Genomic DNA, 24,804 nt, shown 5'->3' with positions numbered 1-24,804 from the left:
GCCATTTTAACTGAAAAGACTTTAAGAGGCTGTTAAAGGAATACTTTATCCAAAAATGAAAATTTGCTGAATATTTACTCACCTACAGGTCAACCAAGATGTAGATGAGTTTGTTTCTTCATTGGAACAGATTTGGGAGAAATTTAGCATTACACACTTGCTCACCAATGGATCTTCTGTAGTGAATGGGTGCTGTCAAAATGAGAGTCCAAGCCTCTGATAAACACATAATAATCCACTTGACTCCAGTCCAGCAATTAAAATCTTATCATCAAATCCATCATTTAGGCATTATACCTTAATCCATATTAACCACTGATCTATATAATGAATTCTCTTTTATAGATCAGTGAAAATAATGCTTCCTCCAGGTAAAATGTCCATGCCCATTTGTTTTCTCATGCCAAATGCACCGTCCTATTTGTTAAGAACTTGGACTTCGCTTGTAAACAGTGTTTGATCTGTTTGCATTTCTCTCCTGATTCAGACAAGATGACTTTTTCTTTTACTGAAAAAAGCAATGGATGTGAACATGGAACATATAATTTCCAGCAAATATTCATTTTGGGGTAAATAATTCCTTTAATGACAAGTTCCCACTGTGACAATTTATAGTAGGATGACATGTGCCCTTCTATTATTTTTTTTATGATCGAATAAATTATTATATATATATAATTTTGTCGCTACAAATTATTCTTTATTTAAAACTTAAATATATTTTATTGCGTTAGTAACAGAATGTCCCCTCACCTGAGAGAAGAGTTATCCACGTCAGCGTCATTGCGTCACGAGCTCATTCATCCTCGCGCTGCTGCATGTAGCTGTTCTAATCTGTCCTGTAGCGTGTCTATCATCCTCCTCCCTCCTGCCGCTATCTCTCTCCTCTATCTTTAGCTCTGTAACACGCGGGCACCGGTTTAACGCTCTTCTTGAGTTGAAGCTCGCATCTTTATTCGGGCCGGTTTGTCTCTGTCGGTCGTGTACGACCCACACACCCACACAGATGTGATAATGACACTCCGGAGCTCTCATCTGGTGTCCTGGACTTGAGAAGCGCGGTGAAGGATGTTGTTTTCCCCGAGCCAGAGCGCACGGCGAGCCCGGGCCTCCCTCATTCTGCCCGGGGTCTTGATCTGTGTAATCCTCGCCGCCGTCGGTGCGACAGTGCCGGGTAAGGATCCGTCTGTCTAACATATGGTAGTGGCTCAGCAGCTTTTGTGAGCTCTTGTTTATCATACGCCATTTGTTTTTAAATATTTATTATGTATTTCATAGTGTGTGTGATGTGAAAACACTATTTAAAGTGGTTCATGTACTACTGTTTAAATGTTATCCTTGATTTCCAAAGCTGATTTTGAGTTTATTTATACCCCTGTGGATTGTTTAGCTTATATATGTGGGATATTCCTTATTACTTTTTGCGAATGATATTTGCCAATTAGAATAAACAAGGTTTAGACTATGTAAACCCTAATCCGGTTAAACGAGTGGAGGAACAAACATGAAAATGGAATTTCCTTGTGGCTGTTTTCCTCTCCTGTTAAAGTGTTGGTTACGACTGTTTTAAACTCAGGACCCCTTTATGGATATAATAATTAACTAAAATAGATTTGCATATTTAATAAAACTGAGTGTTGCGTTTTTATAGTAGCCCTAACTAGTTTTAGTGGGGAAAAGAGAGGAAAAAATGCGGAAAAAAAATTCACTATTAAGTTAGCTTCTACTAAAACTCAAATTAAGACGCTAAAGGTTATCTTAAAGTTACACTGTCCCTACCACATGTTAAATTTAATTACGTAAAATGAAAATGAAATGTCAAGTGCAAGACTCTATGTTAACGGTTGTTGCATTGTAAGCATAACATAATGAAAGCGTGTAAATGGTGTTTGATATCATGCAATAATTGCCAGTCGCTCATCCACAATTTTTCAAATTTAGATTTTATAAATTTTAGAATTTTAATCAGCTTGTGGTGACCCATTACTTTATTAGAAATATGACTAAAGGAAGTCCATATGTTTTCATTTTGTTTCATGCTCGTCGAGTCAGTGTCTGATTATTGGATCAAAAGTTCATTGTAATAGCCTGACAGGTTCATAGTTGGCTGTGTGAGCTGAATTGTGGGATGTGAGTGCAATAATTATGAAGAACATGAGCAGAGATTGTCTTTCCAAGCTTCTTTTTCAGACCCCTGTGGGAATGACAACAGCTGGACAAGTTACTTTCTCGTTGACACACATCTGCCCAATGAGCACCCAGAGCATATCTGGTTGCTGGAAAAAATATAAAAACATTTATTTATTTATGTGATAATTTTGTCCTTTATTACCTGCCATATTGCTCTAAGGGTTTTTAGTGTTCAGTAACATTTCTCTCTTTCTCTCTCTCTCTCTCTCTCTCTCTCATCTCATATCTCAGTGCCTAAACATGTTTATGCATTTTTACATTGTAAAGTAGATTGTTTTTGTTCTCTAACGTGTGACTTCTGAAAAGAGCTGCCACATTGAACTCCTCCCTCAGGTTGTTGATCTGATTGCTGCAGAATAGCAGGTTGTACTCACAGAGAAAGACAGATCTGTGGATATAGAGCTGCTAGCCTTGCAGTCGTTTCACAGATGGTGACCAGAGCTTGTGTGGATAATCAAGCCTGTTTTAAACAGGTGAACAAAGCAACCTGTAGACTGTTTATGAAAGTAAACCCCCAATTGGTTTGTTTGAGGAGCGCATTTATGAAATTTATCATGATAATCTCAGTGGTGGGTGACGAACTTGGAACTTTGTTTTGACTTTGGGATTTTGTTTTTTTATCCAAAAGAAATTCAAGTTCCATTTCCATTAGATGTTTTCAGTTTTCCAGTATACAAAGCCAGTGAAGCAGCATTTAGTTAACATTTAGGACAATTAACAAGTACTGGTAGCTAAAATTATATCTGTTTATAACATTTTAACATTCTATTCATTAAAACCAGGTAGCATAGAAGGTCCCATCAAGTATGTTTTAAAACATTTTTAACAGTGTTTCAAACATTAATATCTACAATAATATGAAAGCAAAAATATTTATTGTATTTTTAATGTTATTTTTAGTTTTCTAATATTATTACATAGTATTTATTTTACTATTAATAGTCAATAATTATATTCTGTAAATGTTTTCATTGTTATAAAAGTTGCAGTCATGAATGTTCATCTTTAATCTAGTATTTTTTCACCAATTTTACCAATTCAGGCTGATTTGTGGACATTATCACATACAGTGTTATTCTATTTATATGCTAATAGAGTCTTTATTAATATTTTGAATTAACTTTTTTTATATACTTTCATTTTTCATTTTTATTTTAGCTGTAATAATTTTGTACTTTGGCTTAAATGATTTCTTTCCATTGGTTGTCAAGGCAACAATTTCTAGTTTTAAATGTTTTTAATGTTTTTTTTAATTTTATTATTTAGGGTAAACTTATTATTAAGCTCACGTACCCATTAAGCACACTTCCATATTTGAGCTCAGATTATAAAAGAAAAAGTTATGTATTATTATACTTGATGTCTAAACAAATCGATGTGTTTGTTACTACATACCTCCTATGATTTCAAATCAGTTGCATCATTGCATACTGAGATATGAGTCTCCATGTGGTCACACTGTCTGGCGGCAATTTTGAAAGCTTTATGAAAATTTTCACCAAAAGTGGAGCCCCTTAAATGTTCAAATGTTCATCTTTAGGTTATTAAGAGGCTTCATATTGTGGCTAGTTTATTTGTTCATTCCCGTGAATTAAATGTTTTATTGGTTTGTTTTATTTGAGTTTTTAATTTGTGTTACTTAGCTGAACATGGACTAGTCTAGATAATTCAATGTGTTTAAATGACACTTCATTATGAATATATAACTGATCACATTGAATGCCTTGTTGCTTGATTTTTGTTTTGTTGATTTTCTGTTTTGTGTGTGTGTGTGTGCGTGCATGCGTGTGTGTGTTTATTTTTAAATACAACTCAGTCAGAACACGGAAATGTTTTGCATTTATATGTAAGGTTTGAGGTACAACAGGGCTATGTCCTGAGCCCTCTTTTATTTTGATTTGTAAGCTCTAGTAATTGCTGCCTTTTGTAGCTGCTTTGGTATAATCAAGTGGTAGGCTTGAAAATAGGTCTTTTAGTTTGTGCACTATAGCATACCAATCTAAAAAACACTTGAGTTCTTTAAAATGCCAACTTAACCCGGCTTCTCATAAACCACAGGGTAAAAGAGATATAACAAATGGACCCTGCTGTTTCACATATAGGGAAATTCTCTTTCCATTACACTGCAGTTCTCATCACAGCTCACTTTGTAATGCACTTACATAAGAAGTGTTTGGGTAGTGTGAGGTGTCTGAGTGCGGCATTGCTCTCTTCATAGGTGATTGAATGGATTGAGAAAAGGTTAGCTGTGTTGCTGTGGCAACCGCACAATTGGACCCTGCACTTGTTGTCTCAGGGGAACATGAGGATCTAAGGCCATACAGAGATCTGGAAACAGCTTGTTGTTACTTGCCACAATGATGATTTTGCAGAGTGCACGTTGAGAGCGGCGGCTTATCTCTGCATCCGATCCCTGAATGAGTCCACGTACTGTATACAAATCCCACCATGTGAGAACCAAGCAGCTGCGGGCATGATAAGTTAAGGCAGAAACAATCATGGTTTACATGTTTAAATATGCACTATAAAATCCAAACACACCCTTGAGAACTTGAGCAGCTTGTAACTTGTAACACACAGCAAACATCCACCCTTAAGTCTTCCCATATTGAGTACACAGGTTGCCAACTTGGTTGCAGAAGGTACATTTTGATCAGCTGGGACTTACACAGGTACTTTCTGAACTGTACGGAAGCTTCCTAAACCAAAAGGGTGGTTTCATGGCAGGGCTTTTTAATGTCTTAATGTGGCTATTGAAAGATGTGGGCATAAAACTGGGTTCTTATTTCCTGTGCTCCACTGCACTTCTCTCACTAATGAGGGTGTTTCTTATTTTTATTGGTAATTAGGATCCAAGCCAGGCAGATTAGAAGAGACCCTCAGACACTTGAAGCACAGTCTGATGTAACAAAAACTCTTTTGTGTTCAATATGTTTAAATTTGTATTTATTTCATAATTTTGTAAGGAAACTAAGTACTAAGGATGTGTAAAGCAGCATATTAATTTTAAAAACTTTACAGACTGGTTTGGGGTTTAGTGGCCTGTTTGCATTTGTATGGTTGTAGAACAGTCTTTTCACTAGTTGATGCCTGTATATCCATCTATATTCACATGTCACACGTGTTGCTGTACTTAGAAATCCCACAATCAAATATTTTATTGCTGTAGAATTGAAGTATTAAAATGATCATACAATAAACTGTTATCAGTTACTCTGTGCAAATGAAGAGGGAAAGCCTGCCTACTACATTTCTTCACTCTCACACATTCATTCAAATTATTAATTGAAAGAATTTAAAGAAACTGCATGAATTTTCTGTCAACAAAATGTGTTTTGATGTATGTTTATTTAGGATACATAGTGTGTATGTAAAGTGTGTGTGTGTATATATATGTATGTATGTATGTGTATATATGTATGTGTATATATGTATATGTGTATGTATGTGTGTGTGTGTGTGTGTGTGTGTGTGTGTGTATATATATATATATATATATATATATACATATACATATATATATATATATACATATACATATATACATACACACACACACACACACACACACACACACATTACTGTACAAAAATATTGGGTCAGTAAGGAATTGGTTATTTCATTCAGCAAGGATGCATTAAATTGATTGAAAGTGACAGTAAAGATATTTATAATGTTCTTTTGAACTTTACATTAGTTTTCATTAAACAGTTTGATAATATTAAACTCTGAAAACTGTTGATGATATCAAAAAGACCAATCAGCATATTTGAATGATCTGCTGAAAATTCAACTTTGCCATCACAGGAATGAAATGCATTTTAAAATATGTTAAAATAGAAAAGTTATTTTAAATTGTAATTATATTTCACAGTATTCCTGTTTTGACTGTATTTTAATCAAATTCAGACTTGGTGAGCATAAGAGTCTTCTTTTAAAATATAAAAAAATCATACCAAACTCAAATTGCTATATTAATTAATATTGATTTCCAAAAAATAGATTTAATACCATATCGGAGTGATGCAAACATATTTTCTGTTAATTTTAAGATATACCATTATATATATAATAATCATATTTTTGTACAATGATATTTACATTTTGCATTTGAGTGGCCCAGTATGTTTGTGTGAAATAGAACCCAGTCATGGTGATCATTGTGCGATCCAGATGTAATTGCATTAATACCTTGCAACATGGGTGTTAGCCGTACAATGTAGTTGCACAGCAGCAGGGATTGTAGACTATTCCCATGAAGTTAATAAGTACTGAGAGTGAGAATGAGCCAGATGGATGGAAACAGGTGAGCCCTTTGCCTTTAACGCTTGGAGTGTCTCAGAGTCAACTCTGGAGGTCTATTTTCAGATCAAAGATATTGGATTGACTATTTGTTTAAGCACAATGCCACAAATATTAATGATACATCACATTGTGTGATATACTGTTTTAAGAGATGAAAACAGGTGAAAAAACTCCCAAGCTATATTGAGATCTCTGACTATAATCAAAACTTGACAATGTGTTTGTTAGACTTGGACCAGAAAGCAGCCACCTAGAAAACCTAGTTACTACATAGCAAGGTGCTAAAAAGAAAAAAGCTGCAAATGCATTATGGTGTCTAAACACCTTATCTGTTTTGGCAGAAACTTTCGCATTTGCATACATTTCATCTTCAGAGAATGTAAAGTATAGGTTAATAACATGACTACATCTGAAGCATGGGTATCTGCAGCCATCGAAGAGGTCCAAATTAAACAGGCAAAAGAACTGGCACTCAGCTTGACTTTAAGTGGAGCAACAGGAAATCCACACAATGAGAGTTTCCTTTTATCCAACCACACTTTCCTGTTCATGGATGGCATCTCCTATCACAACTGCAAAATTATTATCCAGTTGAAACGTCCTACCTCACAAAGTAAATGGAAACGGTCAGTATTGTCACGTAAGCATGCTGTCCGTGTTGCTGTTCTGCAGTCTGTGCTGATGTTGGCTTCCTTCCCGCTCAGAGCTCGATTAATGATTTCTGAGCCAGCAGCAGATGGTTAGAAATATTCATTTTAATCCACATTTATGATATGCTGACCTTTCTGTAATTGTGTGCACTTTTTCTTTGGCCGAGCTAATGACCAGAGATGTTTGGACAAAATCTTTCTTCATAGCCAACTTGGAAGATTTGAAGTTTTAGTGTTATTTTAGGAAAATTACAGATGTTTTGAACGGGTGACAACAATGTGTTTACAACCAGTTTTATTTCTTATTTCTAAGTGACATGATTGTATGCCTGATTGTAACACAACAGCACAACCAAAGAAGAATTCACCCATTTCTTTTTCTTGTTTAAATCTGAATTGGTATGATAAGACCAAAATCCTATTCTACATTATCATTAATTTATAAAATTCAAATTCATTTAAAACCATGGTAAAAGTCCGTTTTGCAATCTAGTTCATAATAAATATTAGGAAAAACATCAACCAAAGATATTTAGTAGATCACATAACCATGTAGGAATGGTTTTTTTTTTTGTTTTTTTGTTTTTTACATTTTGTTTTATTTAATTTTTAAGTATTTTATTTTAAATAATTTACAAATAGAAAATACCGAATCACATTTCTTTATAATTTTTATTTATTTATTATTATTATTTTTTTGCTAAGTGCAAAGTTGATTTAGCTTCAGTCCCGATAAATGCACTTATGTAGCATATTAGTTTCAGTTTTATATATTATATTATTTTATATGTATTTGAGATATATATACACATATATATAGAGAGAGAGAGAGAGATTGCTTTAGAAAAGGCCCTTTGTCCAGTGAGATCCACTGTTCTTGCCTTTATTTTTAAGGTCTACATGTCATGAATGCAATCTCAATACTATTGGCTGGTCCTTCAAAGAGTCCAAATATAATTATAGGTTGTCTGTCGGGATTGACTTTAATCAGTGTTATTTCATCGATGTTTTGATGAGCAAAGATGGACTGGCGATCAAAGCATCTTCTCCAACCAGAAACATTACGATTTCTGTAAGTCAGCAAGCCCCGTCAGCTAAAACAAAGGGGTCCTACACAGAAACAAATATTTTGAAAGAGATCTCAGAGGTTTTTTGTTCATGCAGCAAGTCAGTGGAGTCCAATGTTGTTTTCAAACCCTTTTCAAGTTCTTCAAAATATATATTTTTTGGTTTCCACAGGGGAAAAAAAGTCTTAAAAGTTTTAAGATATATATTTTCCTATAAGATCATTTTACTCAAGAAGACATTTGTGTAGTGCTCCAAGATAATTTGGGAATAAACATTCAGCAAAATGATACTGTAGTCAAGAAGTACTTAAACAGAAGTATATTTACTGCAGTGTAGCTTGAAAAACCTGTTGCTTTCAAATTCCCCCCTTATTTCCAAGCGCAGCTTGAGCTTGTGGTTAATTGTGTAAATTAATGTCCATGACCGGCTGGAGGTGGGCGGCCCAGCGGGGTGTTTAGAAGAATGTGTATCTCTCACATGCACACATACAGTTGCACCTCATTAGTCAGTTAATCTCAGTTCTCATGACTCCTCGTCCAGATTTAAAAGCAATCTGGTGGTGTTTTATAAAAACTAATGAGAGAAGAGGTCTGTACCCTGTAACTGATGAGCAGAAATCAATGCATTTTGAGCAGCACAATGGTGATATAGTCAAAACTGATGGCAAGATCCTTGCAGGAATCAATAAAAGCTTTACCGAGTATATCACACCACCAGCACACAAGATTTATGTATATATACAATATTTCATATAAACATTAACGGGGAGACAGAAAAATGTTCCCTGTTTTTTGTCAGTTTAAACTCTATCATATTTTTGGCATGAATTCATCTGTCACTTGGTAGAAACCTGCCAAACGCCAACAAGTTGTGTGACAGATTATGGTTGTTTTAGGCTTGTGCAGTTTATGCTGATATTATATATTTCAGTTACTATTTTAAAGACACTACTAGTCAAGAGTTTGGGGTCAGTAAAAAAATGATAAAAAATAAATTAATTCTTCAATTCAGCGAGGATGCATTAATTTGATCAAAAGTGACAGTGCAAAGATTTCTTTCGCAAACAAATGATGTTCTTTAGAACATTAAAGAATTAAAAAACAATCACGTTTCCACAAAAATATTTAGCAGCACTGTTTTCAACATTAATAATAATATTTTTTTCTTGAGCAGCAAATCAGCATACTAGAATGATTTCTGAAGGACTGTGTGACACTGAAAACTGGAATAAGTTTTTAAGAATTTAACAATTCTAAAAATTAGGCTTTGCCATCAAAAGAGAAAATTACAATTTAAGAATGTATTGAAATAAAAATTTGTTATTTTAAACTGTAATCATATTTCATAATATTACTGTATTTTTGGTTAAATAAATGCAGCCTTGATGAGCGTAACTTATTTAAAATAAAAAATTAAAAATAATCTGACCATCTTTTCAAAGGTAGTTTAATTAATCAACAATTCTGGTGTCGGTTGGGTCACCAATTGATATTAAATTGTTTCTAGTTTATTAATTAAATGTTTTACAAAATGTCTATTAGAATACGAACGTGTGTGTGTGTGTGTGTGTGTGTGTGTGTGTGTACTCTTGTTTTTGTGACATATCAGGACACAACTCTGTATAATGACATGGGTATGACACAGGTATTACAAGGAGATGGTGACTTATGAGGACATAACCCATGTCCCCATTTTTCAAAATGCTTATAAATCATACAGAATGAGTTTCTTTGAGAAAGTAAAAATGCACAAAGTTTCCTGTGAGGGTTAGGGTTAAGTGTAGGTTTGGTGTAGGGCCATAGAATATAGAGTTTGTACAGTATAAAAACCATTACGCCTATGGGATGTCCCCACTTTTCACAAAAACAAACGTGTGTGTGTGTTTATTCCTGCTGTGGTGTACAGAAGCATAAGCCTTGGCGGGGCACTTCTATGCTTTCATAACAGCTTTTTTTAAATACGTATTGTTGCCAGGAAACACATCGTCCTCAAGGAGGCCCGTGAATAAAATGCCACTGCAACAATAAAAATAGTTTTTGTAAGCCATTTGAAATTTAAACAAGTTTGTCTTAGACCGTTAGTCCAGTTAAGCTTCATTCTTCATTAGGAACTAGCCGTCAAATCATGAATGATTGTTTGATTTAAATTCTTCCGGATGGAACATTTGTTATTAGGTTGACACTCGGCTCTGAGTTCCTACTGATGTCCGTAACACTACGGACGGACATAGTAACACTGTAAATATAGTGTTAATAAAAAAATAACCCTCATCCAGAATGAAATCCACAAGCACTATCACGGCACACACTCACCTGCTGCTGACTCAGTCTCCCACAGTGAATTACACAGAAAATTGAGGGATTAATAGAGAATAGGAGCACATATGAAAAAGTATCATTGAAGAGAAGGAGCTGAGATTATGATTGCATCCATGGACCGATTTCTTTCATTCAAGGGTGTTTGTACCGATGACTGATTTTAGAGTCTCTCTGGTTGAGAGTCAAGGATATGAGGCAGACTGAATTCAATAGCATTGATATCATTTGGTACTTTCTACAATTGAATGTTTTCAAGGCTTCAAGGAATTTTCAAGTTCAATGCAAGGAAAGCTCTATATCAACAAAACAGGCTTTTATGTCATTTCCTTCTGTTCTATTCATGTACATGTGAAGTGAATATTTATAGTGGCATAATAATATTCTCTACCTAAAGAAACCGCAACACCAATAAAAAACATTAAAGGTGACTTTAAATGCAAGCATGGTTTCAGAGGAAATGATGAATTTGAATAAACAACATTTTCTTCACCTGCCTTTAACACCTTGTGCACTTCTGCATAATGATTTTAAGGCACATTATTATTCAAACACATGGCATGTGACATGTAGCACTTCAGGGCACTAGAAAAGTTAGACTGTGTCATTTGTTTTAATTATTATTCTTTCAACATGTCTTTTCTATTTTCTCAGCAAACAAGTGCCCCGATCACATAGACTGTGCAAGAAAGGGGCGGCACTTCTGCAAGCCCGGCTCCTCCTACTGTGGCCCCTGCCTCACCCCATTGGAGGAAGATGAAGCAGGACGTTGTGTTTCTCACAGTACACACTTTCCCCGGGACCACCATCACGGTACGAAGACTTTCACACACCCACCATACCCCACGTCTAGCTACTGTGTCAGGATTTATTTAGCAACTATTGTCTAATCTGGCCTGTACTTTGGTGCTTGTGCATCAACAAACTGTGAGTCAGGCGACACACAACCATTTTCCTCGAGCCGAATACTGTGCATTCATTAATCGAACCCTCGGCTTGCAACTAAAGCCATTGTGAAAGAGGAGATGATGTTGATGGTTTAGACCGCAGATCCTCCCATCATCTGTTCTGTGCTAATGCTCTCGTTTCTTTTGGTTTTGTGGTAAACATAATGCTTGATCTCTCTCTCTCTCTCTCCTCGTGTGGTTGAGGCACATGGCTGATTTTAATCAGATGGATTGTAAGCGTGCACGCGTGTGTCTGTGTGCTGCCTTTGCTTTAATTCAATTCAATTCAAGTTTATTTGTATAGCGCTTTTTACAATACAAATCGTTACAAAGCAATAGTAAAGCTTTAATGTAATTCCATGTGAGAGCTGCTCTAGCATAAAGATAAAAAATAGCACTCTTTTTTCAAATCTATTGCAATAGGTTTTTCTTTTGTGTAAAATGTTGTCGTTTTTAGCAATATGTTATTCTTTTTATTTTTATATGTGTATATATATTTTTTCATGATATATATCAATTATAATTTGTATTCATTTATTTGGTTTTAATTTGCTGAATAATTTAATTATTATTTAATTATATAATATAATTAAAATTTTACATCATTATTAATTTATAGATATATTGATTAAACATATTCTGCTCCGTATTCTAAAGAAGGATAGTTTACCTTGATTTTTGGAGCAGTTTTGTCTCTTATTTGTCTCTTCAAACAGCGTAATTAAAGCGATAGTGAATGTTAGACCAAGGTGGCACCTGCTGTTAAAGAGTTTACTGATCAAACAGTCCTGTGTCACAAGACTCTTTGCTTTAATATTGTCATGAGTCTATAACACTAGGTGTTTTAGAGTTTTAAAGAACAGTACAAATTCATGTGGATTTTTATACCCCATAATATATTTGAAATCCTGATTTATTAATTTTTTTTCAGCCCTTGAGTTTGGGCCACATTGACAAGGTATTTAACAGCCATCAACTAAACCGAAGCATCTGCGACTAATCGTCATCTGTCTATGTAGGTCAGCAGTCTCATCTGATTGGACAGAGAGAGATACCAGAGACCAGGACAGCAGTCAATAAACACCTTCCTGATTTTATCACCATTCACACCTCCTGCATCACCATTCACACCTCCCACACCTCACACCTCCACACACACCTCCTGCATCCCCCCTCTCCCCCACACCTGCAATACAGATCAGCGAGGATGCGGTGCGCCAGGTCTTCAGGAAGCAGAAAAGGAAAAAAGCACCAGGCCCAGATTGTGTTACACCAGCCTGTCTGAAATCCTGTGCTGACCAGCTGGCCCCCATCTTCACAAAGATCTTCAACAGATCGCTGGAGCTGTGCGAAGTCCCTTCATGCTTCAAACGCTCCACCATCATCCCCATACCAAAGAAATCCAAAATTACAGGACTAAATGACTACAGGCCTGTGGCTCTAACGTCTGTAGTCATGAAGTCATTTGAAAAACTGGTGCTGGCCCACCTGAAGGACATCACTGGACACTTGCTAGATCCTCTTCAGTTTGCCTACAGAGCAAACAGGTCTGTGGACGATGCAGTAAACATCGGACTGCACTATGTTCTGCAACACCTAGACAGACCGGGGACCTATGTGAGGATCCTGTTTGTGGACTTCAGCTCTGCCTTCAACACGATCATCCCAAACCTCCTCCTGCCCAAACTAACTCAGCTCTCCGTGCCCACCTCCGTCTGTCTTTGAATCAACAGCTTCCTGACAGACAGGCAGCAGCTAGTGAGGCTGGGAAAATACACATCCAGCACCCGTACAATCAGCACCGGAGCTCCCCAGGGCTGTGTTCTCTCCCCACTGCTCTTCTCCCTGTACACTAATGACTGCACATCTAAGGACCCCTCTGTCAAGCTCCTGAAGTTTGCAGATGACACCACACTCATCGGCCTCATTCAGGACGGTGACGAGTCTGCTTACAGACAGGAGGTTAAAGAGCTGGCTGTCTGGTGCAGTCTCAACAACCTGGAGCTTAACACGCTCAAAACAGTGGAGATGATCGTGGACTTCAGGAGAAACCCCCCTGCACTCCCCCCACTCACCATCATGAACAGCACTGTGACTGCAGTGGAGTCATTCAGGTTCCTGGGCACCACTATCTCTCAGGACCTGAAGTGGGACATTCACATTGACTCCATTGTGAAAAAGGCCCAGCAGAGGTTGTACTTCCTTCGCCAGCTGAGGAAGTTTAACCTGCCACAGGAGCTGCTGAAACATTTCTACTCCACCATCATCGAATCCATCCTCTGCACTTCACTAACTGTCTGGTTCAGCTCAGCTTCTTAATCTGACCTCAGAAGACTACAGAGGGTAGTCCGGACTGCCGAGCAAATCATCGGTACAACCCTCCCATCTATTCAAGAACTGTACTTATCCAGAGTGAGCAAAAGGGCTGTTAAAATCACTCTGGACCCCTCACATCCAGCACACTCCCTCTTTGAACTGTTGCCATCTGGTCGACGCTACAGAGCACTGAGCACCAGAACGACCAGACACAGGAACAGTTTCTTCCCTCAGGCAATCCATCTTATGAACAGCTGATAATAACTGTGGGACACACTACACTATTTATATTTATATTCACTACACTTTTTATCCAACACACATACTTAGCGTACACGTAAATCTTTTGCACATAATATACATGTACATACATGGAACACACTATAATACTTATATTTATATTTATATACACATACACTTATTTATCCAAACACACATACTTAGCGTACAGTTACAATTTTTCCACATAATATACATGTACATACATAAATGCTCTTTTTAATATACCTGCCATACATTGTCAATTTGTATATTGTCAATCCTTACCCACCTATTTGTATTTTTTTGTATTTTTTATTCCTTATTGTGTTTTTTGTTCTGTCGCTGTTATGTTGCACTGCGGAGCTCTGTCACGAAAACAAATTCCTCGTATGTGTGAACATACCTGGCAATAAAGCTCATTCTGATTCTGATTCTGATTCACATTGACTGAAACAGACTGTCTGGTTGTACTATTTCGGTGTTAACTTGCATTTCATTGAATCACATAATACAGAATAATTGTACCTTTTTTTTTTTTTTTTGATTTGAGTTGTATTGATGTGTCATCACTACATCGTTTTTGATTTGAGCAGTCAATCCTCTGTCAAAAACACCTGATAATCTCTGACCAATGCACTTAGTGAAGTCACCACTAGATGGCCGTATAAACACGTCCAAAACTTCAAAAATAGCCTTCTTTTTGCCGTTTGGATTTAGATGCATGTCAGAGCTTTTGTATCTGACTAGTTATTGAAAGCTGCATGATAAACTAACAAAACTCAGGAGTCATACAAATTCATGCATTCTTTTTTTTAAGGTTAAAATGCTTGTTTTACATGCAAATTCAACAGTAAATGGTCTGTGGTATCAAATTTGTTTAGGAACAATTTTCACTCAGAAATAGCTAATTAATTTCAGTTACACAAAAACAGCAAGTAACACATTGACTTAAACATGAAGTTTTGAAATAGAAAGACTAAAATAGTGTCTAACTAAGAAACGCACTCCAGTCATCTTTTTGTTTTATTTACAGCTTAAAAAAACTTTTTTTTTAACAGTGTGAATTTTCCCATCAGTACATTCTTGTAGTGAGCAATGAAAATCAAATAATATAATCTTAGTTTAAAATTAATCTTTATTTATTCACTTTTCACAAATACTCATTTGATATAAACTTATACACTTTTAACAAATACTCATTTGATTTCATAAAAGTTTGATTCATTATGGTGTTTACAGATTAAATTACATGTAAAATTGTGGCAATAGTTGCTTTTGTACATCTAGCACCTGCTGAGTCTTTATGAAATAGTTAATTCTGCTGCTCGTACATCAGCTCTAGTCAGGCTGGACTGTTTGTAAATGTCCCCTTTATGTGTAAACCAGATTTACAGGTCCACTTGTCCCCTCATAAGTGCAGATGGTTTGATCCGCCTCCTTTGACACCTGCTGTGGAGACAGTGATATGTGCGGTTCTGTTTTGTCACATCAGGCAGATGGCTAGTCTTCTGTAGACTAAACACAAACCTGTCTGCATCACAATAAACTTTCTGCTTTCTAGTAGCCCCGGTCTGTTAGCTCTCTGCGGTACAGTGCTGAGGAAAGTTTTATGTGCAAGGTTGATGATCAGCATAAGGTTGCTGTATGGAAATGACACTTTATTTGTTTCCCAGCTCTTTGCAGACACAAGCTTTGTACCAAATGCAACACCTCACCATGCATTGTCATGGCTGTTAACTTTGTGTGTGTGCGTGTGTGCGTGCGTGTGTGTGTGTGTGCGTGTGTGTGTGTGTGTGTGTGTGACTTTTGTCGATGTGTCAATGTGTGTTTAAAGGAAGAGGAAAAAAAACAGGGCTGGGTGATATATTACATTATGATCTACTCGATATTATTAGATCTAAAAAAAACAATTTTTTTTATTGGACTGTATAAAATTAACCAACCAGGGCTGGATAATACAGTTAATATTTATAGTGTATTCAATATTATTTTATTTATCTGACATTAACAAAGATTTGTATTACTCATTGTTAGTTAATGCATTAATATTATTTTATTATATTATCATTTTATTATTAATTTTATTGTAAACTGTTACTGATATATTTTATATAATTATATTGATAATAAAATAAAATTAACCACTAGGATTTGTTCATAATGTACAATGTATTCAGTGTAATCTTTTTTTATATATAAAATTAATCAATAGGGCTGGATGGTGTAAATAATATTAACAATATATTCAGTGTTATTTTTTTATTATATAAAATTTATCAGCTGGGTTTGAATGAAGTAATGAATATTTATAGTTTATTCAATATTGTTGACATATATGATGACATAATGAACTTTGACCATATATATGATATTATTTTGTTGCTGATAGATCATGTACTACCAGTGCTGGATAATTTAATGAATATTAGTTAATTAATAGAAAATTATTATGTTGATACATTTTCTCTTAAATAATGCTGCTGAGTATGGAAGTGCTAAGACTGAATTATTCTCAATATTGCCTTCTATTTAAATTGATTTATTCAAGAGTTTTGATTCCTTTCTGTGAATCAGTTCTTTAAAATCAGTTTACTGATTCAATGGTTCAACCCTCACAGCTCTTTCCCTTCTGAACGTTGCCGGAGTTAGTGTTGTGTTCCAGTGTGTAAGAGGTTATGAGCGGTCATACACACCCTCTCATTGGCCACACACACACACACACACACACACACAGGCTGGTTGTCAAGAGAGATGATCTTCCATAGTCTTGGAATGCAGTTACTGTCTGGCCAAGCGTGCTATTAAACCACGTGCTGCCTTTATTTTCCCTTTAGAGCGTGTCAAACAAACAGCACTCTGGCACACTCTCACTCTCAGGACACACACAATCCAGTCAACACACTTCTCTCATAGACCAAAGTTTCATAATTTACTCCCAATTAGGGATATGCCGGTATCAAATGTTCCTGTTGCAGTTAATTGATAATGCTTTTATCACGGTATACGGTGTTATCACGGTATTGAAATTTTGTTTTAAAAAGTGGTCATAATACAATATAAAAGGTTAAATAACTTTTTCTAATAATAAAAATAACTAAACATTTAAAACAATAAAGCAATACAGAAAAATATATAAAAGTTAAATGTTTTAAACTATAAAAACCAATAGGTATCACTTTACAGTAAGACCTCATTAGTTAACCTTAGTTAATGCATTAACATTCAAGGCAAGTTTATTTATATAGTACATTTCGTACACAATTGTAATTCAAAGTGCTTTACATAAAAGAAAGTAAAAAAAGAAAAATAATCACAAAAATAAAACAAGCAATTTAAGAACTTGAAAATGAAAATTATTTAAAAATGGACTTAAAATGAATTTAAGACGGTTTAAAAATAGAAAATGATTTTACATAAAATACAGTGCAATACATAAAATGTAGTGTAATCAGTTCGGACATCGCATAGTGCTCATTCAATAAATGCACATCTAAACAATGAGCAATAGCTACATTTACTATAGAAGTTATTAATCTTTGTTAAAAAATACAAGTCTTAGTTCATGTTAGTTCATTAAATAACACAGTTGCAACTTTCAATTTTAACAATGTGTTATTAAATATTGGAATACCTAAGATTTAATGAATATTCAGAATAGTTTTTTCATTGGCAGTTTATGTTAACTAATGAAGCCATAATGTAAAGTGTGATTGAACAATAAAAGGTCAAAACACTTTCAAACAATATCTAGGGCATTTGTAGTCCAGATAAAAAAATAAAATAAAATAAAAAATGTTTGAAGATAAATAGCCTATTAAGTCTAAATATTTCAGTAGTTGGCTCTGTAATAAACACTAGGGAAAACACAAATCTGAATGGTTATTTAAAATTATTTAATTTTAAATAACCAATTTTAAATAACGCTTGCATTTTAGCGCCATCTGCTGTCAGAGAGTGAATGTGCTTTCATTCAGCGCATCTCTCATGTGTTCCTCCATGTGCTTCTCATGCGCCGCTTGTTTACATCAGAGCGCATGCGCTCTTTCAAGCAGCTCACAGCGATGTTGTGCATTTTAAGCAGCTGATGGGAATAATATTCTTAAAATGCATTCCAAATTCTGAATTATTTGTAATGTATATTTATACATGATATTTAGAAGTACCCACAATAACAATATCGTGTGTATATTAATCACCGCAATATATCGCATTACCGAATACCGGCACAATTCTACTCCCAATACAATTGAGTAAGCTGAACTAAGTTTGGGATAAAGTACAGAAAAAATGTAAACATGGTACTGTGCCTTTTGTGCCTGTTCAGTGGCAGAACCATGTTTGTTTGTATTTGATTATATATATATATATTATTGTTTTTATCATATCACATTCTATCTTTATTTCCACAGCCTCCCATCCTGTTGTTGATGAAGAAATCGACTATCTGTCCTCTGTCATTGCCAAGCAGCAAATGTTACAAGTCAAACAGCCAGGTTTGGACTGTGTGTTCTTTGAATCTATGTGGTTATGGTTAGCGAGGTAGTGAAGCGGTTATAGCGGTCATGATTCATAACAAACCCCATCTGAACATTGCCCCTTGCTCCCTCTTTACTATGTGTGAAGTTTCTGTTTAAATGTGGTGTGCTTCGCCAGTGTGACAAATAACGGTACATTTGATTCGCAGAAACATTTGCTGCGTACTTAACAGTGGAAAGATACTGCAAACGGGAATGTATTGCCGTAACATGAGAAACATTAGATAAAAAAAAAATGTAATGCTAAAATAATGACAAAAATGAATACTGTCCTATATCATATGTGTTGAATCAAAACCAGTTCTTGTTACTTACTAATTTAGCAGTTTTTTGATTCCAAAACTAGTGGCAGTTTTACTGTTGGACGTCACACCCTTTCACAAAATCTGATCTGATCATTTTTTTCTTTTCAACAACTATTTATAAGGTGAAGAAGTGTTGTATTATCCCTTCATCACATGAAAAACTGCCACAAAGACATGACTCCTGTCTTCCTCTGAGCCAGATTAGAACTATTTGTTTAACTCTCAGCCCATTTGTACATGTATGAATGATTCTGAAAACATGATTTTATTCCAAATTCTGATTTAAAGGGTAATGATGGCCAGTAAATGCATGATGCTACATCTGCAGGTGTTTTGCGTCATCCAAAACATTTCAGATTTTGTGTAAAAAGCATGTTTATTTATAATCTTGTGTTTATGTAAAACTCATTGATATTAAATGTAATATTTGAAAATATTTTCAACTCGTGTGCAGATTTACATTTAGTTTTTATACATTCTTTTTCATTATAACTTTTTGATGTTAGACTGCTTTTTTTGATAAGTGCATTAAAGCTGAAACATATATAATTTGAAAAATCTTCTTTTGTATTAAAAAAAACAGTGATGGTAAATTTTTTGCATCATCAAACTAGGTAATATTAGGCCTTTTTGCAAATCAGCTGAAATTTTGTTGTTAACAGTTATTTTTATGCCATTTTTCTTTCTTCACCTCTTTAGACTCTCGCTCTCAGTCTTCTCCGCAATCTCAGTCAGAATCGAAGCAGAAGAGTCTGTACAAAGCCACAACTGTAGAACCAGCGACCAGTGGCCCATTGATACCAACACACCAGACCCCTAAATCTCCCACACCAGTCACAAACTCATCCAACCGCCATGGGCCGATCATCTCCCCCCACTCTTCCAGAGACAGCCTGCTAGTCTGTATGTGTCACTAGGTTTTTTCTGATTTTATTTAAAGCCTAATTATGATCAGTGTGTTGTGACTTGATTTTATTTTTATCATTTCAGTATGCTTTTTGACCCGGTTTCCACAGAAATCTTTCTGTGTTCTATTTTTAAAGCCATTTTAACAGCAGGCTCATCACATGATGTTACTTTTATAATTGGCTTGTCCTCAGATGTTAGTACACTGTGAGCCTTTCTGAATTGTATCGAAACGTCTCTGGCATGTGTCAGTTAATGTGCACACTTCATGCACATGCTGTTATTGAGAGTGTACCGTTACCTCATTTCGATCTGTTTATGACAGTTCTTCTCATAGTTTTTCTGTCTGTCTTGTAATTGTATGTGTTTGTAACTGGGAGCAGTGATGATATCTTTATGCATCATCATGGGATCCATGGCGCTCATCATCGCTGCAGTCTGCTGGATCAGGTAAGTTGAATCTTTTTTTATTATTGTTATTTCTATTTATCCATGATTCAGTTTGTCAGCTTAAACCTTTATCATGCCCTATAGTGTGTTTTTAACAAACTTCCTGTTCAGTCTAATGACCTGATAAAGATAGAAGCTTTTCTAAATTTCAGTTTTCAATTTCACTTTTATTGCTGAAATTGTCTTGCATCCCGCAACGTAAAAAAAAAAAGTTCAATTTAACAACAAAAAGTAAAAATGAATTCTGTGGTATTTAACTATTTTATTGAAAGGTCAAAAACAAAAATGGCCATCTCTTATTTTTTTATTATTTTGTATTGCATACTATAAATATTTATTTATAATATTTTTAATATTATGTTTAATATTCTGTTTTGTTTTTTTCATACAATAGTTTGAATATTATTTATAAATCTAGCAAAAAAAAAAATTCCATGTATAGATTCTTTTAAATAAGAAAAATACATATTATTTGAGTATATAAATAATTCATTTTTTATATTCTTTAAATGTCTTTTTTATATAATTTTATATAATTATAAAAATATTCTCATTTTAATTAATTTTTTTATTTTTTACGTTCTGTGCACCCTTAGTTGACAAATAATTTAAAGAAATTAGGTGTGTATTTCTTTTAAACAATCTACATTTCAGTGTAAATCTCAGTGTTTTCTATTGCCAACTTTAGCCTTTTTTATTTACAGGGTACAGAGAGAAACTCGTCTGGCCCAGAAAGTTGATTACCCTGCCTTTCATGCTGCAGGCCCTAATAATAATCATACTTCAGTAAGAGCATTCACTTTAATACCAGTCCATACATCCAAAAATAAAATAATCACTTTGACACTTTTGTAATCGACCATGTCTCTCCATGTTTTAGTCTGGGGATGCAAATCTGGCTCACAGTGCTCAGATGTATCACTACCAGCATCAGAAACAACAGATGCTTTCAATGGACAAGTAAGCACAAGATCTCTTCATCAGTTTAGTCGCTTCAGCTGCATTATCTCTTCTCAGCTCTCTCTCTCTCTCTGTCCTGGTGATTTCCTTTAACATTATTTGTGAATTTTTATCATAAGTCACATAAAGAGAATGCTGAACAAGAGCATGAATGTGAAAATGCATGTAATGTTCCTTTTTATTTGCTTCCACTTTCATATCATTCTACTTGCTGTGTGACACAATGACAATGGAGTTAAAACAGCCATAACTTTGTGAAAAATATGTATTTACTAATCTTTGCATGGAAGTATCATAAAATGTGTTATATCTGTTATAGACATTTAAAAGAATTGTTTTGATTTTGAACACAGACATAAAGCAGAACCTAAAGTCTCAGAGTCCGGGGCCACATCAGATGAGGAGAATGAAGTGGGAGATTTCACTGTGTACGAGTGCCCCGGACTGGCACCGGTGTGTAGACATTTTTGCATTTAGCAGTTCTTCAGCATGTGGTGTCTCTGTTTAGCATGTGTTTTTATGACCCTATTAATTCAAATAAGTAATATATATTTGATTCTCTAGACTGGAGAGATGGAAGTGAAAAACCCACTGTTTGACGACTCCACGTTGCACTCCCAGAGAAATGGACACTCCCACAACTGACCTGGACACACACACACACACACACACCTGCATACATTTAGAATAGGTCTAACACTGAATCTGTTACACCACACACGAATGAAAAAACTATGACTGTTTTTTCTGGAAGATCTCAGAACAAAGTGAGAAAAACACCCAAACTAAAGATACTGAAGAAGAAGAAGATGGTATGTAGTCAATCGGGTAAATAAAAGTAAAAGACAGCAGTGGTTAAAAAGTTTTCTTTTTACTCAGATGCACATATATGAAATCTGAAAGAACTCTTGCACCGCAAACTCTCAGTGGAAACTCAGACCGGCCTTTTAATGCGGTTTCTTTGCACCACATCTTCATTCTTTAAATCTGGGGTTGGTTTTCTCATCTTTTTATGTCACCTCCCTTTTAAAACCGATTCTATTTAGGGTTGTGTTAGGAATCTTTATTAGTATCTTTTTCAGCTAGATGTCATTTTTGAACCAGTCTCCATGTTTTTGGGCAAAGCTGCCTCCAGAAGCACCTTTTCTGATTATTGTGTATAAGAAATACACAGTATTTCTCTCTCCTTATCTGAGTATTATTTTCTTATTGTGGACTTTTGGTTGTCTTTATCAATGCTGATCTAAAACAACAAAATATACTTTTTTCAGATTAAGAATATTTCTGTTTAATTTCATAACTTTAATATGAAGTCTCTTTCTCGCTCTCATAGCGATCTTTGTTTTTTTCTTCTTTAAAACACTCAGTACAATATCAAATCCTTTTTTATTTACTTATAGAATGGTAGTGTCAGGAAATTAAATATTAGTTAGACTAAAACAGAGAGACATTGAGGTTCCTGTGCTCAAATCACTTTAGTGTAAATAAATAAACTTAAATGTATTATATATTAATTTCTTGAAGTGTATAGGTGATGATGTTATTGCATATGAGCTATAAAACAATCACACTTTTGAATACATTAGCTGTGATTACGGTTATGATTTAAGATCTTCTGTTCTGATACTGCATTCAAAAGTTTTGGGTCATGAAATATGTCCCTTATGCTCAGCAAGACTGCATTTATTTGATTAAAAAAAATAGTAAAAACAGTAATATTCTGAAATATTGTTGCTATTTAATATTAACATTTTCTATTTCCATATATTTTAAAATGTAAAGCTGAATTTTTAGCAGTCATTAGTATAATCTTCAGTGTCACGTGGTTTCCCATAAATTTTAATAATGTGCAGATTTTTATTATTATAAATGTTGAATACAGTTGTGCTGCTTTTTTGTGGAAGCTGATACTTTTTCATAATTCTTAAATGAAGTGAAAGTTCGAATGTAAAGCATTTATTTAAAATGGAATGGAAAAAAAAGTCTTACTGACCCCAATTTTTTTTTTAATCATAGTTTATTTCCAAGCAATTAAGATGTTCTGTATCACATAAATAAAATAGGCTATTAGTGTATATTAAATAATGAATACATTTGACTTCAGTTAGATTACTTTTTTATTTTAATTTGTTTTATAAGATTTATATTGTGTTATATTTTCAATTACTTCTCTTTAAATGCACTGGGGCAAACAGTATTCCATAAATCAAGTTGAATCGTATGGATGGTTTGCACCAGCTATATGAATATCACAGACTTTGATTGTCAAAAGTGTATGCTTTATCTCAAATCTTGGATTCTTCTGAAACACCTGTCAATGTTTAATTTCTCCTAATATTCGTTTTAGGTTGAAGCTGAAAAAGCTTGTTCTCTGAAAGAAACTGAAGCTGAAATGCTTGTTTCTCCTCTCCAGCTCATCCATCTAAACAGAATTTGGCAAGAGGAGACACGAGCTCCCCCGGTAAAGACTCTTAACTGCCCCGTAAGGTGTGGTTCAGAGGAACGCATCACAGATCCAGCCTCAATGAGGTGAATGTGGGGGGAGAGCCATTAAAGGCCATTGTAACAGTGAATGGTGAGGAAGGCAGCCATAGGCCGCCCGATCAAGATATGAGTGAGAGAGGCAGTAGTCGTCAGCAGGGTGTCAAAAGCAATCAAAAGGCCATCGGACAGATTGTATAAGTGAATGGGGCAGAGGGAAGAGAGGTCAAATACCTGTTTATCAGATACTAAAACCTCCGGGTCAGTGGTAAGAAAAAAAGTCATTAAAAAAATAATAATAATCAGACAGCCTTTTTTTTTTTTCTTTTTTTTTTTTAGGGACTATATTAAGTCAGATTAATAGTGCATTATAAAAATAATCTTTAATAATATATATATATATATATTTCTAGAGTATGCTATAGCGTGTTATCTATTGTTATTTTAAATGATTGCTGCTGTCATACTTATTCAAAAGAATACAGTCAAGCTGAGAATAAAAAAAAAAACACAAATCAGCTTCCCTATTGGTTTTCATAGGTAATAATTTGATATCTGTGATATTTTAGTGTCGCTGTGATACTATTACAGGGCTGTTGTTGTTTTTTTGTTTTTTAAATATTTATTATTATTATTATTATTTTTATTATTATATACCTATAAAGTTTTTTTTATTTATTTTATTTTTACTTGTTTTAGCACACCAAGTAACTATATAAAATGTAAAATGCACCTTTGGCAAATAGTTTAAATAAAAAGAAGTTATTTTTTTATATTTCTTTTGAAGTCAATGTTTAAAAAATTGTTATGGTATTTTTAGTTAATAACCCCATTTAATTCTTCAGATGCCACGATATTTGATATAAACGTTGTATCAGAAAGCAACTGGGAAATTTTAAACGGTAATTTTATAAAACCTTTTTCCTAAATATTTTGATCAAATATGTATACGGTTGTTTGTATAGACACTTTTAAGAGCTTCTTGTTTGCTTTCCCTGTATTTCCTTCCTCTTTAGATTGTGATCTTCAAACACAGAGCCATCATTTCATCTCAACTAACACTTTACCACATATACGCCCTTTTATCAACAACAACATTTGATTCCTGCATATAA

The 24,804-nt window shown here is 34.6% G+C and overlaps 1 protein-coding gene across 1 annotated transcript; it reads left to right on the top strand.

Moving 5' to 3' along the window:
- Window positions 1-770: 770 nt before the first annotated feature.
- Window positions 771-22,056, top strand: LOC132130668 (neural proliferation differentiation and control protein 1-like). Its single transcript, XM_059542446.1, has 9 exons — window positions 771-1,174; window positions 11,183-11,344; window positions 18,453-18,545; window positions 19,592-19,795; window positions 20,182-20,248; window positions 20,953-21,034; window positions 21,129-21,208; window positions 21,562-21,661; window positions 21,773-22,056. Exons 1-9 carry the CDS (start codon window positions 1,069-1,071, stop codon window positions 21,851-21,853), a joined length of 975 nt encoding a protein of 324 aa, XP_059398429.1. The 5' UTR covers window positions 771-1,068; the 3' UTR covers window positions 21,854-22,056.
- The last annotated feature ends 2,748 nt before the right edge of the window (window positions 22,057-24,804 follow it).

This window comes from Carassius carassius, chromosome 47 (genome assembly GCF_963082965.1).
Source record: "Carassius carassius chromosome 47, fCarCar2.1, whole genome shotgun sequence".
In the NCBI taxonomy this organism is placed as follows: Eukaryota; Metazoa; Chordata; class Actinopteri; order Cypriniformes; family Cyprinidae; genus Carassius; species Carassius carassius.
Note: the sequence above shows the minus strand (reverse complement) of the source record. Positions and strands in the feature narration are given on the sequence as shown.